The following is a 13583-nucleotide window of genomic DNA, read 5'->3' on the forward strand; positions in this document are numbered from 1 at the left end:
TATCCACATCTGGATCAAGCCCTGGAACACACCTTTATTGAGTTTCCACTCATGATGGTCTGTCCCGGATCTGCTGAGTCTGTCTGACACAATGTTTTGCTCTGACAGAATGTAGGAGGCCTAAAGAGTCAGGGAACACTAAACAGCCAACTCCCAAGCCATCTTTGCCAACTGGAAAAGAAGGTATGACTTTGTATTCCTTTGTTTGTTAAGACACCACATTACTGTGACATTGTCTACAACCACCTGTAAAGGGCCCAGCACCTATAGATGGTGTAGAGCTTTCAAAATATGAATCACTACCAGCATATCTTTGATGCTTATGTGCTTTAGCCTGTCTGAAGAGTCCTACAGACCTTTCAATTTTATTCCCATGGAAACTGCTTCCCAAGCATAATCTGAACAGTCTGTCTGTACAGAGTGAACTTGGGTTGAATGAGAGAAAGGTAGTCTTAGATTGAGAGCCATTTGATACCCTCAACCCTGAAATTCTAGCTTTTTAAACCCCAGCACAGGAATTGAAAAGTCCAAGGAGTGTAGGTGTTAGGTCCAAGAATTTTTCAAGGCCGAGAATCCTGATAAATTCTCTTGCAGGAGATGTTCAGAAAAACTCAGAAATAACTGCTGGTAAGCCATTACGCTTCTCATGGAAGGAATGCCTTTTGCTGAGTGTATCTATCAGACATCCCAAAAAGACAATTTCATGAGAGAGTGTCAAACAAAACTTTTGCAGGTTTCAGTGAAATCCCAGACATGACAGGAGGTTGGATGCCTTTGTTAATGACTCTAATCATCTCGGAGAAGACTGCACAAATAAACAAGTCATCTAAATATGAAAAATGTGGATGCACTGCAATCTGCATTAAGCTTCCACTGGGACTTGGCACTTTGTGAACACTCAAGGTGCAATGGAGAGCACAAATGGTAATATAGAGATATGATAATGTGACACAGAGACAGTAAACCTTATAATTTTCGTGAAACTGTGAGCAATGGGTATGTGATGGTAAGCATCTTTGAGATCTAGTGTTATCACAAGACAATGATCTGTAAGCAGTGCAAGCACTGATTGTAGGGTCAACAACTTGAATTTTGGAATTTTCACATAAAGGTTGTGAAAAGACAAATCTAACGTGGATCTCCAAGTGTACCAAAATATCCTGGAATCAAACCTTTCACCATGTGATTTGAAGGTACTGCTTCTATGACCCCTGCTTCTAACTTCTGTAGTAGCACTTGTGGAAACATGTCTGTCTGGTTTGGTAGATGTGAGGGTAATTCCCCTGAAAGTAGAAAGACAGTCCACCCACTGCCACATGAATCCTTCCTGAATCACATTCACCATCCATCTGTCTGAAACTGACTGACCCTAGAATAATGGGTTGAGGGTCAGTCACTGTGAGAGTGGTAGGGAAACTGGGGCAGGAGGTTTTGGTAAGACAGTCAGATTCCCGACATAGTCATTAATTTGTTGAAGCTTGACTTTCTGGGAAAGTTACTTCTTTAACTCGGTTTGGAAGAGTTATCCTCCTGGCATTTTCTTTTGGGAGCCTGCTTATTAGGCTGGGATTTCTGTTTTTTTCTGGCCTCTAAAGGATTGGGAATCAGTTTTGTTAGGTTAGAATGTGGGTGCCTAAAAATCTAGAAACTCCATGCATTAATTTACCTCAATCATCCCACTGTTTAATGATCTGTGTAGCCGCATGCCCAAATAGCAGATGTGAGTGTACCTCTCAGCTGTACAGATTTTCGCAGAATGTCCAAATTTTTGCCTCATATCTTTGGTCGGTGGTTTTCTGGCATATCACTGGTAAATCATTGAGGGTTGAAATCAGAAAATAATGATGGGAATTTGCATTTCAGATTCCATACCCTTCAGAAAAATTATGATAATGCAAAACTTGTTACTCTGTCTACTTTCTAAGTTTGTAAGAGCAATACTTAAAAAGTGTCCCTATTTTTGGGCCTTTGTCTCCCCATTATTTATGGCTTTGTCCAGATTTTATGCTTTAAGAGATTGAGAGGTATGGATGTGAGCTAAGTAGAGAATTAAGAATTTCAGACTTCAAATAAAAAAAAATCTGATTGTGTAACCAAACAAATCTTCTCAACACTATAGAAGAAGCAGAAGCTCTAGATACAGTGTTAGCACAATCATACACACTTCTCAGGACATGTTTAGAAACTTAAGTCAAGTTAGAAACAATCTGATTCAAATATGACCTGCCTTCTGAAGATAATGAAGCAGCAAATTTTTCCATACTATAATCACATTTTTAGCATAAATTTCACCATATAGCCCTAAAAATTCAAGATCTAAAAGCTAATATAGATTAATCAAATAGTTTCTTACCTTGTCTAACTGGGTTAGATGAAGCCAATTATCTCTTGTTAGCTGTTGCTGCTAGAGATATTACAGCTGGGTCAGCTGACAACTGGGAATAAAGATGTGCCTTCTGTGTGGAGTCTGCATGTCCTCCCTGTGGTCGCGTGGGTTTCCTCCGGGTTCTCCGGTTTCCTCCCACATCCCAAAGACATGCTGTAGGTAGAGTGGACACTCTAAACTGGCCCTAGGTATGAGTGTGTGCATGTGTGTGCCTTCTGTGGAAGGTTGGGCATCGGGCTGGCAACTCAACACTGTAAAAACTCTACTGCCAATCATGAGCTAACAGGTGATCCGCTGTGGTGACCCCTAACCGGGAAAAGCCGAAAGAAGAAGAAGATAATCTGAAGACACCCTATACATAGGATCATAGCAAGTTATTAGGCTACTGGCCCTGAGGCCCTTATAAGCCTAGACAATAAATTAGTCCATGTTCCCACAAGTCAGCATCCGATGCCTCTGTCCAGCAGGGACACAAGTGGAATCCCAGGGATGTATTTTCTATTTCCATCCAGTCATCCAGGTTTCTCTTAAAGAGGGATAATGAAGTACTCTGCTTGACGTGGAGAGGCAGTCTATTCCACAGATGGGGTAGTCTCTGGGAGACAAATCTGTCCCACCAGCAAGACTGATGTCACAGACCAAAGTGAGGTTTTGCGTGTGGGTGACCCAAGTGGAGTTTGGCTTGTGGATATGCAGCAATTTCATCAAGGTGGGGTCAGAGATTGCTCTGTATGCCAGACATAGATCACCTCTGAGGTGTCTGTATGAGATGGAGTAGAGGGACAGGACTTTTAACCTATCCATGTTGACAGATTTTTGAAGCCCTGGATTCTCCTGGGCAGGAACCTATGTGGTCTCTCCAGCTGCTGCATGTGCTTCGCAAGGTACATGCCAAAAGGGGCATTATACTCGATGATGGGCCTGATAAGGGAGGAATACAGGAAAGTTATGACTTCCTTGTTCCAGGAAGAAATACCCTTACGGATGAGGTGAGCCAAGTAGAAAGCTATCTGTGCAATAGAGGCAACATGATGGTCAAAGGTTAGATTGCTGTCAACTTGGGTGCCCAGGTCCCTCACAACTGCTTATATGCTTAGGACATTGTTATTAATGTGATAATTTGTGGAGATGTCACTCTCCCCAAAGGGGATGATGATGCTTTTTTTGGCGCTTAGTTTGAAGCCGTGTTTCTGGCACCAGTCATTTGTCTGAGTGAGATTCTCTTGTGGCTTGTCTACATCACTAGAGGAGTTGTTGACAGTGCCCAGCTTTCAGTCATCTGCAAACCTGGTCAGCCATAGACCTCTGGATTTGGCTTGCACCTCGGAGAAGTATATCCCAAACAGCAAGGGCTCCAAGACCAATCCCTGGGGTACGCTGCTCATTATGAGTCTACTACTTGAGGTAATTTCCCTTATTTTGACTGAGTTCTACTAGTGAGCCAGTTAGCTACCCATCTGGTCACATACAGATTTATGCCAAGCTGGGATAGTTCCTCTATTATGCCTGAGTGGAGAATAGTGTCGAAGGCCTTGGCCAGGTCAAGGTAGGCAGTATGCATCATCTTCCCCTCGTCCATGGCTTTAGTGACTGACTCAAAGAAATCTACCAGATTTAACAGGCATGATCTCCCCTTGACAAAACCAAACTGCTTGGGATCAAGCATTTGGAGGTTGCCGAAGTCCTTGTTAATGTGGTCCATGATAATGCATTCCATGGCCTTGCAAATCAGGCTAGTTAGGCTGATGCGTCTGTAATTGCCTGGATCAGTGGGCATTCCACCTTTGTGCAGAAGGATGATAGTGGCCGTCCTCTACTAGATTGGGATGAAACTGGTACTCAGGCTTAGGTTGAATAGGGTGCCTAATGATGCTGCGAGTACCTGCCTGAGTTGATGTAGGATCCAGCCTGGGATATTATCGGGTCCCATGGAAGCTGTGTTTTTAGCCTTTGAGAGGGCAGTAATGACTGGTTCCCTAGAGATAAGGGGTGGGGGCAGGTGCTGGGAATATCCTGGATTACTGAAAGAGGGGACAGAGGGGTGAAGTTTTCAATGAACCTGTCTGCCAGCAGATTGGCTATATCCACCACATTTGTGTATGTGGTGTCCTTGACCATTAGTTCTGAACAGATGTGGGTGTTTCCCCTTAGATTGCAGACATATGTGAGAAGACCTTATGATTGTAGTAGATGTGGCCAATTTGAACTCAAAGTTACTGCTTATCATTTTATATTTGGAGGCTTGTGCCTTTAAGTCAACTTTAAAAGTGTCTTCTTGAGCTGGCAAAATGGGAGAAATAGGTGAAGAATTAGGAACTCCATTCTCTAATAGATCATAAAATCTGCCTATTTCTTGGGGGCCCCTGTTTGCTCCCAAGCAAAAACATCCCTGAGTATAGCAACAGTTTCAGTAAAGGAAAAACTTGTCTAGGATTAATTTCAGGTTCACTATCTGATGTGTCAGAGTTTTGGGTGATGTATTTCTGAGAAGAAATCACCCATCTCTGTTAGATTCCTTATCATCTGTAAATACATACATTCTCTGACAATACCTGCAATAGAACCGTGAAAAGGCAAACGGCCCACAGAACTGACTGATGGCAAAACACTTTTTGCCAAGGCATAACATCTGACGTATATGCAAAAATAACTGGAACATCTGTCCTGTAATTACAATTTTGCTTCTTTTTCTAAGAATATTCCTAATGGGAGAGTGGTTGGAGACAGCCTACTATACCTGGCAAGAGGTCTCTTTCCCTGGACAACTCCTGTGGGAGGTGCTGGAAACCCACTTGATGACTTGTCTAACACTCAGTTCCATAGTGGCCATTAAAGTTACACCAGGAGTCAAGGCAATAGGTACGTTGTCTGTGGAACTGTCTTTGGCCATGGCAGAGTCACTAACCACAGACTGGGAAATAATTTTACTTGTTTTTTTTTCTTTTTTCTTTTTAGATACAAGCAGAGTAGAAAAGGTAGCACCAGCAGTATTACCCATACTGTAGACAGAGAAGAAACTTTATTACAGGTACAGTAAGCTCAGTAACACTGGAAAAAGGTAAGTATTCACTAGTATGCATAACAGTTCAATTCACTTTCCCAAAGACCAAAATAAAAATGTTCCCGCACTAGTAAACACATGCAGCACCCTGAAATTGTGTCATCAGACCTTAAATTTTAGTCAAAAATATCACAGAACATTTATTACCTCAGAAACAAGAAACACTTGAATTCCATTAAAAACAGTAACGGCATGAAGTACACGCACTCTGACTGTAAAAGCACAGCCCAAATATTTCATATTTTTATAAAATCATAGCTTTCTACACAACACTGTAAAATAAGCCAAGTAAGCAGTGCAGAAGCATGTATGAAATGTCCAAGACAAAAGCCGGTATATTCTTAAGGTGGAATACTGCAAATAGCTTTTTTCTTTTTTAAATGTTAAGGTAGATCAGAAAAAAATACCATAAATATTCAATACAAATATTTATGAGAGGAAGGGGTCACCAAATGGGGTCTTGCCTGTTAGGTAAAAAGCTTTTGACCAACTGGTGTTCCTTTGGAGCCAGAAAGATGCCTCTCCTTGAGGAGACAGGAAGATTCTAAATATTTACCTCACTCAGGTTGCTGATATATTTCCATCCAAAAGGGTGCAGCCTATCAGCAGCCAGAGTGAGCAAGAGAGAAGGGAATTAAGAGCTTTGGCAAGCTGGTGGGTGCTATGTTCTTGGCAGGACACTACCCACAGACCACTGCAGCAGTGAAAATGAAAAACATCAGATGGGGAAGGATATGCATCTGTGGCATTTGGAAGGCATCTGCAACAAAACTGACTTAAGAAAATATTATTTCTTGGTGAGGATGTTGGGATCCTGAAAGGTACTGAAATGGGAATGATGCAGCATAGTTCAAAAGTTTGCTTCATGATGCTGGAATGGGTGGTAAGTAATGGAGAGAGGTAGCAACATCAGGGCTAGCTGCAACATAAAGGATGACTCAGATGAGAACAGAAATGCTTCTGCTGATATCTTCATAATAACACACACACAGTATAATTTGTCCAAACGTAGCAGTTAGGCAAGCTCAAGCAGATATGTGGAGAAGGAAAATATTCATAATACATACCTCTGTTAGATCAGATAGTGAAGTGTCACCGCAATTCAATGCTAACTTATTTTGCTGAATTTAAATGCATCACACTTTGAATTTTCTGGAAATTCTGCAAATAGTGGAAATAGCAGCATCTACAACAGATGTTACAGCTGGTGACAGGGTTTACAGACTGACAGCCTAAGCTTATAGGATTTAGTCTTGTTACTTAAACTGAAGTGGTATAGTTACATAATCTGAAAAAAAATATTGTGTTTTGAAATTAATTCTTTGGTCGCTGTCTAACTTACCTGTGACAGATGTCCCTTCCTTGACATACTGTAAACAGCTAACATCTGCAAGGCATCCAGGCAGGTAGGGTATCTCTGACAAATCCTTTAAAAAGAATACATGTTTCAGCTGGTAACATGCAAGTAATTAACATAAACATATAGTTTAACTAATCAATTATAATGCATCTTTAGTCAAACAGTGCTTGGACCATCTGTGCTACAGGTCTTGCATATCTAAGCAAAGATTAAATGGTTTACAGTAAACCAAAATACGTATATATATATATATATATATATATATATATATATATATATATATAGGGAAATGAAAAAAATATAGTTGTAGTCATAAAATTGCTATTGCCATAATTTTAAATTTTCTGTCTTCCTAAATACAATAACTGCCAGTCTTCTTTATATCACTGTTGCTGCTGCCTCCTTTTTTGCCACATTCCCATTCCTTACCTACCTCTTTGTCTTGCTTACAGCCATTTACCCTTTTTAAAAACAAAAGGGTCCTCTTCCTGAATATCCCTTTCCTGCACCAAATTCATGCTTTCCCATATCACTCAGATTTAACCAAAGTATTAACAAAGTTTCACTGCCATTCCTTCAGTTTCACTCAGCCACTTTACCCTACAAATGTCAGACCTATTGCAGAATTCTTCATTGTTATAGCTCCTTGTAATCTTTTATATTTCTACCCTTAATGACAATGCATCCACCTCACCACTGATAATGATTACAGATGTGCATCAACCCATCTACAGCCCTGTGAGTACTAGAACCAAACAGGACTGCACATGCTAACTATATTTTCTGACATCATGGTCCATCTCTGGCAGATTAAAATCACACAGCATTACTACCCGCTTCATGGCCCACCATCACAAGCTTATCTGCTAAGATGATATACCAATGGAACCAAGTCTGCTTGTCCTTTCCTGCTTTTCTTTGTATCTCTTTCTGTTTACTCTTCATCATCTGCTCCCTCTATTGTGCAATCATGCTATGCCTCCCTCCTCAGTTTGATTTTTCTGAAGTTCTGTGGCATCCACTCTCATACCCTTAGTAACATCTGACAACCCGCAGATTTGTATAGTTAATAAAAAAAGTCATCAGGAAATTTAGAATTTGCGTTAACACTCTTTCCTATAATTTAAGGTGACTCTTTTAGCATGACCAACATATTTTAGTACTCAAAAGGAAGTGGATAAGGAAATGTCAGTAAATACAGAGAGGATGCAAAGGATTTCAGAGGAATATCTCCTCTGCCACAGTAAGTGAGAGATGGCTTGTTGCCTATAAGTAAGAAGATATGAAGGGCATGAAACCATAGTAAGACTGGTATACAATGCACTGATTAATTAGGGCATACAACTTACTAAAAAAGGAGGCACTTTAGTGTGTGTGTGTGTGTGTGTGTGTGTGTGTGTGTGTGTGTGTGTGTGTGTGTGTGTGTGTGTGTGTGTGTGTGTGTGTGCGCGCGCCCATGTGAGCAGATGCACTATAGGAGGGAAGGGGTTGCATTTAACTTTTTTTATTGATATAAACTTCAGCAGAGAGCATCACATTAAACAAAATGTTACAGTGTGGACACATCCCTGATCCACAATGACAGACTGCAGTGGTAGCAATTCATAAGAGAAGGGTCAGATCAGGCCCCAGCAATTATAGCTCAAGCACTTCCAAGATGGCTGCACACTGATCAATATCTTAGCTTCAGCAAATGTTCAGTGGGAATTAAGAAGTCTACAGCTGAAGGCAGTAACACATTCTGTTCTCAGTGAAATTTACAAAGATTCATTGCTGACTACTTTTAAGTGGAGACAAACTGTCTGCAGCTGGAGGCAATTAATCTTGAAAGTACTGAGCATTATTTGCTGAGGGAAATGCAAAATTTAAAGGTACAATGGTAAGCAGTTCAGTGAAAAATAAAGTTTGATATTACGGGAAGTGAATAAGATATAGCAAGCTCCTTAGTAGCCTTGATACTTTAATGTATTTAATAGAACAGTGAACAGTTTAGTTTTATTTAAAGATAGCCAGTGCACTTTTCTTAGGGCTAAAAGTTAATGTTTTCTGGAAGCATACAATCTGTTTTTCACATCTGGGAGGGGAATAGAGAGAAGAAAAGAACAGACAGAAATCAGTGTAAGTGGGAACACAGGCTGTTGCATGCACTTTAGCATGAGTAATTAAAAGTTGTGTACTCACCATAACTAGGCATCTGTGTTGTCCATTTTCATTCTTCCTCATCACATGGGTTCAGATCCGATCCTTGGATCCAACTTGGTCGCATACTCCAGATTTTGGATCCAACTCTCAAGATCCTCCCTGTGCCCATAATGCCTTAGTCCATCCCCATTACTTCAGATCGACTTTGTTGCCATACGGTCTCTATAGCTAGACAGAGACAGGAATAGTTGAAAGAAAAAAAAGAAGGGCTCAAATTCAGAACTGTAAGTTCCAAACAACAGTTCAACAGGTTTCTCCAGAAGATTTAAGGATGGGAGATAGATGGGAGGGAAGTTCAGGAAGAATGAAAATGGACAACGCAGATGCTTAGTTACAGTGAGTACATAACTTTTAAATATGATGTTGTCCTTTTCATTCTTTCTTAACACGTGGGACAGAGTCCGCAGCTACATTGACCTTGGGTGGCCATCAAGGAAGGATATGCCTGAGTACCGCTGAACCAAAGGCGGCTCTATTTCAGGATACAAGATCCAATTTGCAATAAGTAACAAAGGTATGAGCACTGGACTACGTGGTTGCTATACATATATCATCAATAAATGTTCCTGAGCAGAAAGCAGATGGAGCAGCCATGGATCTGGTTGAATGAACCTTGGGTGGTTTTGGTAGGGGAATACCTTGTTGAATAGATCAAAAAAATGCAAACAGTAATCCATTTGACTAAAGTGACTTTAGAAACTGGGTAACTCAGTCTTTTTGGTGAAAAGGAAACAAATAGTTGATCTGATTGTCAGATTTGCTTTATCTATGAAGATAAAAGTGTAATTGTCTGTGTACATCAAGAGATGAGGCATGTATTGTCCTTTATTTAAAAAAATTGGGAAGAAGACTGATAAATGAATAGATTGGTTAATATTAGATTCAGAGGCTACTTTAGGTAAAAAGGAAGGGTTTGTCCATAAGGTGACCCTATCTTTATAGAAAATAATGTAAGGGATCTTTGAAGAAGTAGCCTAGAGTTCAGATATCCTCTTTGCAGAAGAAATGGCTACTAAGACAACTGCGTTCCATGAAAGGAATTTTAGATCAGTTTTAGCTGAAGGTTCAAAAGGCTTCTCAGTTAGACCTTGTAGCACAATGGTCAGATCCCAGTGAGGTGAAGGATCCTTTATTGGTGGTCTGAGAAGGAAAATGCCTTTTAGAAATGATTGCATAATTTGGAAGAAGCCAAGGAATATTTTTTGTCTCCTGTATAAAAATTAGAGATGGCTGCTAATTGTAACTTAATCACAGAAAAACTAACTCCTTCTTTAAAAAGAATTGTCAAAATTCAAGTACTGCAGAAAATGAAGCAGAAAAGGGATCAACCTCATTTTTCAAGGCCCAAAGGGAGAATCTGTTCCACTTGCTCTTATAATCTTTCTTTGTAGAGTCTTTTTGTAAAAATAAAATAATGGTACATACAGGGGAAAAAGACCTGGGCTAAGTATTACTGGAAATGGAGAAACCATGCAGTTAGACAAACCGCCTGGATATTGGGATGCTTTATTCTTGATGGGTGTGAGAGGAAATCTGGAGATGGCTCCAGTATCTACGGGGGATAACAAAGGTGAGGCCATGGAAAGGGGAACCATACTTTTCTACGCCGGAAGAGGGCAATGAGGATGACTGAGCTTTTCAGCTGACTTGCTTTCTGCAAAACTTTGGGAACCAAGGAAAGAGAGGGATAAGCATAAAAAAGACCAGAGGGCCAAATGTGGACTACAACATCTCTCGATGACCCCCATGACGGAGGATATGAGTGAAGTACCTGCTGTACTTCTTGTGGCGGGGGGGATGCAAAGAGGTTGCAGCAAGGTTGGCACCAGTGACAGAAAATCCTTTCCGTCACAGACTGATTGAGAGACCACTTGTGAGGCATCAGAATGGATCTGCTTAATCTATCGCTGTGATGAAAGGAGATATTGCCAGCCCAGCTATCTGGAATTTTCCAAATAATTATATGTCATTTGTGAATGTCAATATGATTCATATAGGATGCTTGTGTTGCAGATGCATTAGAACTGTATGGCATGTATATATCAAAACTAGGTTTGTACAGGCATGTGTGTTGAAAGGATATTTTATAAAGCACTTATGCTTAAAATTTATCCACAGTGTACCCTACTGGAAAAGAACAGAAATGTACATACACTATTGTAACTGCTTAGCTGTATGTATCTTAACAGTGGACACTGGGATACAGGAGGTTAACCTCAGTCTAGTATATTTTAGAAAAATAGCTGAAATTAAATTACTTTATAAACTAGGCCGGCAATACACAGTTTATGCTGAGAGGCCTTCTGTATTATCTTGGAAGTGTTTTATGACTTCCAGCATTTGCCAAAGATCTGAGGAAAAGCCCTTGTCAATGCATTTTTACAGGTAGATGCTAAATGCTACCAGTTGCCATCAATGGTTGTTTTGGGCCTGGGGACTAGAAGTCAGATGACAAGAAATGATGTCATTCTGCAAGCTAGTCCAGCAGTAATATTTGAGATATTAATTTGAGAACTCTCTGAAAGAGACACAGCATTCTCTATTCCGTCTTTGACCTGACAACATCAAGATCCACTCGCCACATTTGCCTTGCTCTGTAAGCAAGTTAACTAAGGTATAGTAATTCTCTTAAAAATAGTCAGGAATATAGCAAAGCTTAGCTTAGACATATTTATTTGAGACTGTCCTGCAAAGTTTTTTTAAATATTTCCTGTGATTTTGAACTCTGGTGTCACTGTAAATATATATTTAGTATTGTCTAGTTCTTTTATTATTTATTATTAAATACATTTAAATATTCCATTGTGGTTGATCTGTCTAGAGATATTTAAGTTCTGGAACTACTTGCATATTTATTTGGTGGCACTGTGGGCCACTCCTAATAGCCTTGGTCTTGATCAAACTACCATTTGCATTAATAGTAACATTACACAGTAAAATTGGACACTCTTACTTAAGGGCCTTAAAGTAGCTGATAAGGAGCTGGCTGGTGGCAGTGATAACTACCTTATAGTCTGGGCAAAAGGGGGCATAGCTAGTAAACCTGTGCCAGCCTTTCCCAGGTGTGTGTATAAATCAAACCTCAAAGAGTGTGTGTGTGTGTCAGCTACTTGGGCAGGGATAGAAAGCATTGGTTGGACAGAGAGGGTGCTGGAGGTCTTGGCTTGGCCACTCAGCTGAGATTTCATCTCTATAGCTGTGCCAGTGGGGAGTCTTATTGGGGATATCGAGAAAGAGGGAGAAACCAGCCCCGGACTGACTATGGTCTCTGTGTGCTCTTAAGAGAAATTGCACTTGATGCAGAGAGCTGCATCTAGAAATAGTGTGTGTGTGTGTGTGTGTGTGTGTGTGTGTGTGTGTGTGTGTGTGTGTGTGTGTGTGTGTGTGTGTGTGTGTGTGTGTGTACCTGTCATCCTGTCAGTGTATGTCCCCCAATAGTGCCAGTGGTGAGGATTGAGGCTTCTTGATTACCGGTCCAGTGGTGGGGCATCGGAGTCACTAACGCATTTCCTGGTATGTGCATTCTAAGTAGAAAGCGGTCTGAGGAGATTGCCCTTTCCCACATTCTCATGGCCTATCTACACAGGGGATACGATTGATTTACTCCATGTTTACTGATGTACAAGGCCACAGACATGTTTTCAGTCTGAATCATAATAGTCCCTAGAGGAAGAGCATTTTGAAAGACCTGCAATGCTATAAGGACTGCACTCATTTCTAGTACATTGATGTGCAGACTGGTCTCTTGTGGGAACCATGTGCCTTGGCCCATCCTTCCCAGAAAATGCCCCCCACCCCAGTTGGTAGGCATCCATAGTCACTGTGGACATTCGGGTGGTAGAATAAAAGGTTATCCTAGGTGAATGTTGTTTGACTGGATCCACCAGCTGATGTAATATTTACAAACAGGATTAAGTTAGACTGGAAAGGATAGGGGTTGTTGAAGAATAGTCCATTGAACAGCTACAATCCATTGTTGGACATATATAAAGAATCATGTTAAAGGAAGTAACACAATGGTTGCTGTCATGGATCCTAGTGCTTGAAGAACTGATCTGGCTGAGGATATGGGTGGGAAACAAGCAGATGGACCTGATTCCTGAGAGTTGATTAACAATGAATTGGTAGTGATGCTTTCTGTGTTGTATTCAGATGTGTACCCATGACCTCCAGGCTCTGGACTGGTGTCAAGATTGATTTGGCATAATTTATTGTTATCCCCAGTAACTGACAAGTCTGAAGCAAATAGTCCCTGGACTGTTGGAGAAGATGCTTGGAGAGGGAGGTAAGGAGGCAGTCATCCAGATATGGAAACACTCAGAATCCTTTGAGTATCAGATAAGCAGCTACTACTGCTATGGATTTAGTAAACACCCTGGGGGCTGTGGTGAGTCCAAAGGAGCAGGGCTTTGAATTGGTAATCACTGGCTCCTAGCTGAAAGCATAAATGCCTGTTTATTTTGATGTGATAGTATGCATGCTAAAGATCTATACAGCACATCAAATCATCCTTTTGAAGACATGACAGAAGGGTCTGAACTGTGACCTTTCAAAACTTTGACTTATTTACATAC

At 40.7% G+C, this 13583-nt stretch overlaps 1 protein-coding gene across 1 annotated transcript in view; it reads right to left on the reverse strand.

Annotated features, from left to right (window-relative positions):
- LOC122798197 (tetratricopeptide repeat protein 21B-like) overlaps positions 1 to 13583 on the reverse strand; it is a 1733894-nt gene that overhangs the window by 1163472 nt on the left and 556839 nt on the right. Inside the window, exon 7 of the mRNA XM_044066946.1 lies at positions 6790 to 6874. Coding sequence (XP_043922881.1) covers positions 6790 to 6874 — 85 coding nt within the window. The remainder of the gene's footprint in view (positions 1 to 6789; positions 6875 to 13583) is intronic.

This window comes from Protopterus annectens, chromosome 3.part1 (genome assembly GCF_019279795.1).
Source record: "Protopterus annectens isolate FY-2018-M chromosome 3.part1, PAN1.0, whole genome shotgun sequence".
NCBI lineage: Eukaryota > Metazoa > Chordata > Ceratodontiformes > Protopteridae > Protopterus > Protopterus annectens.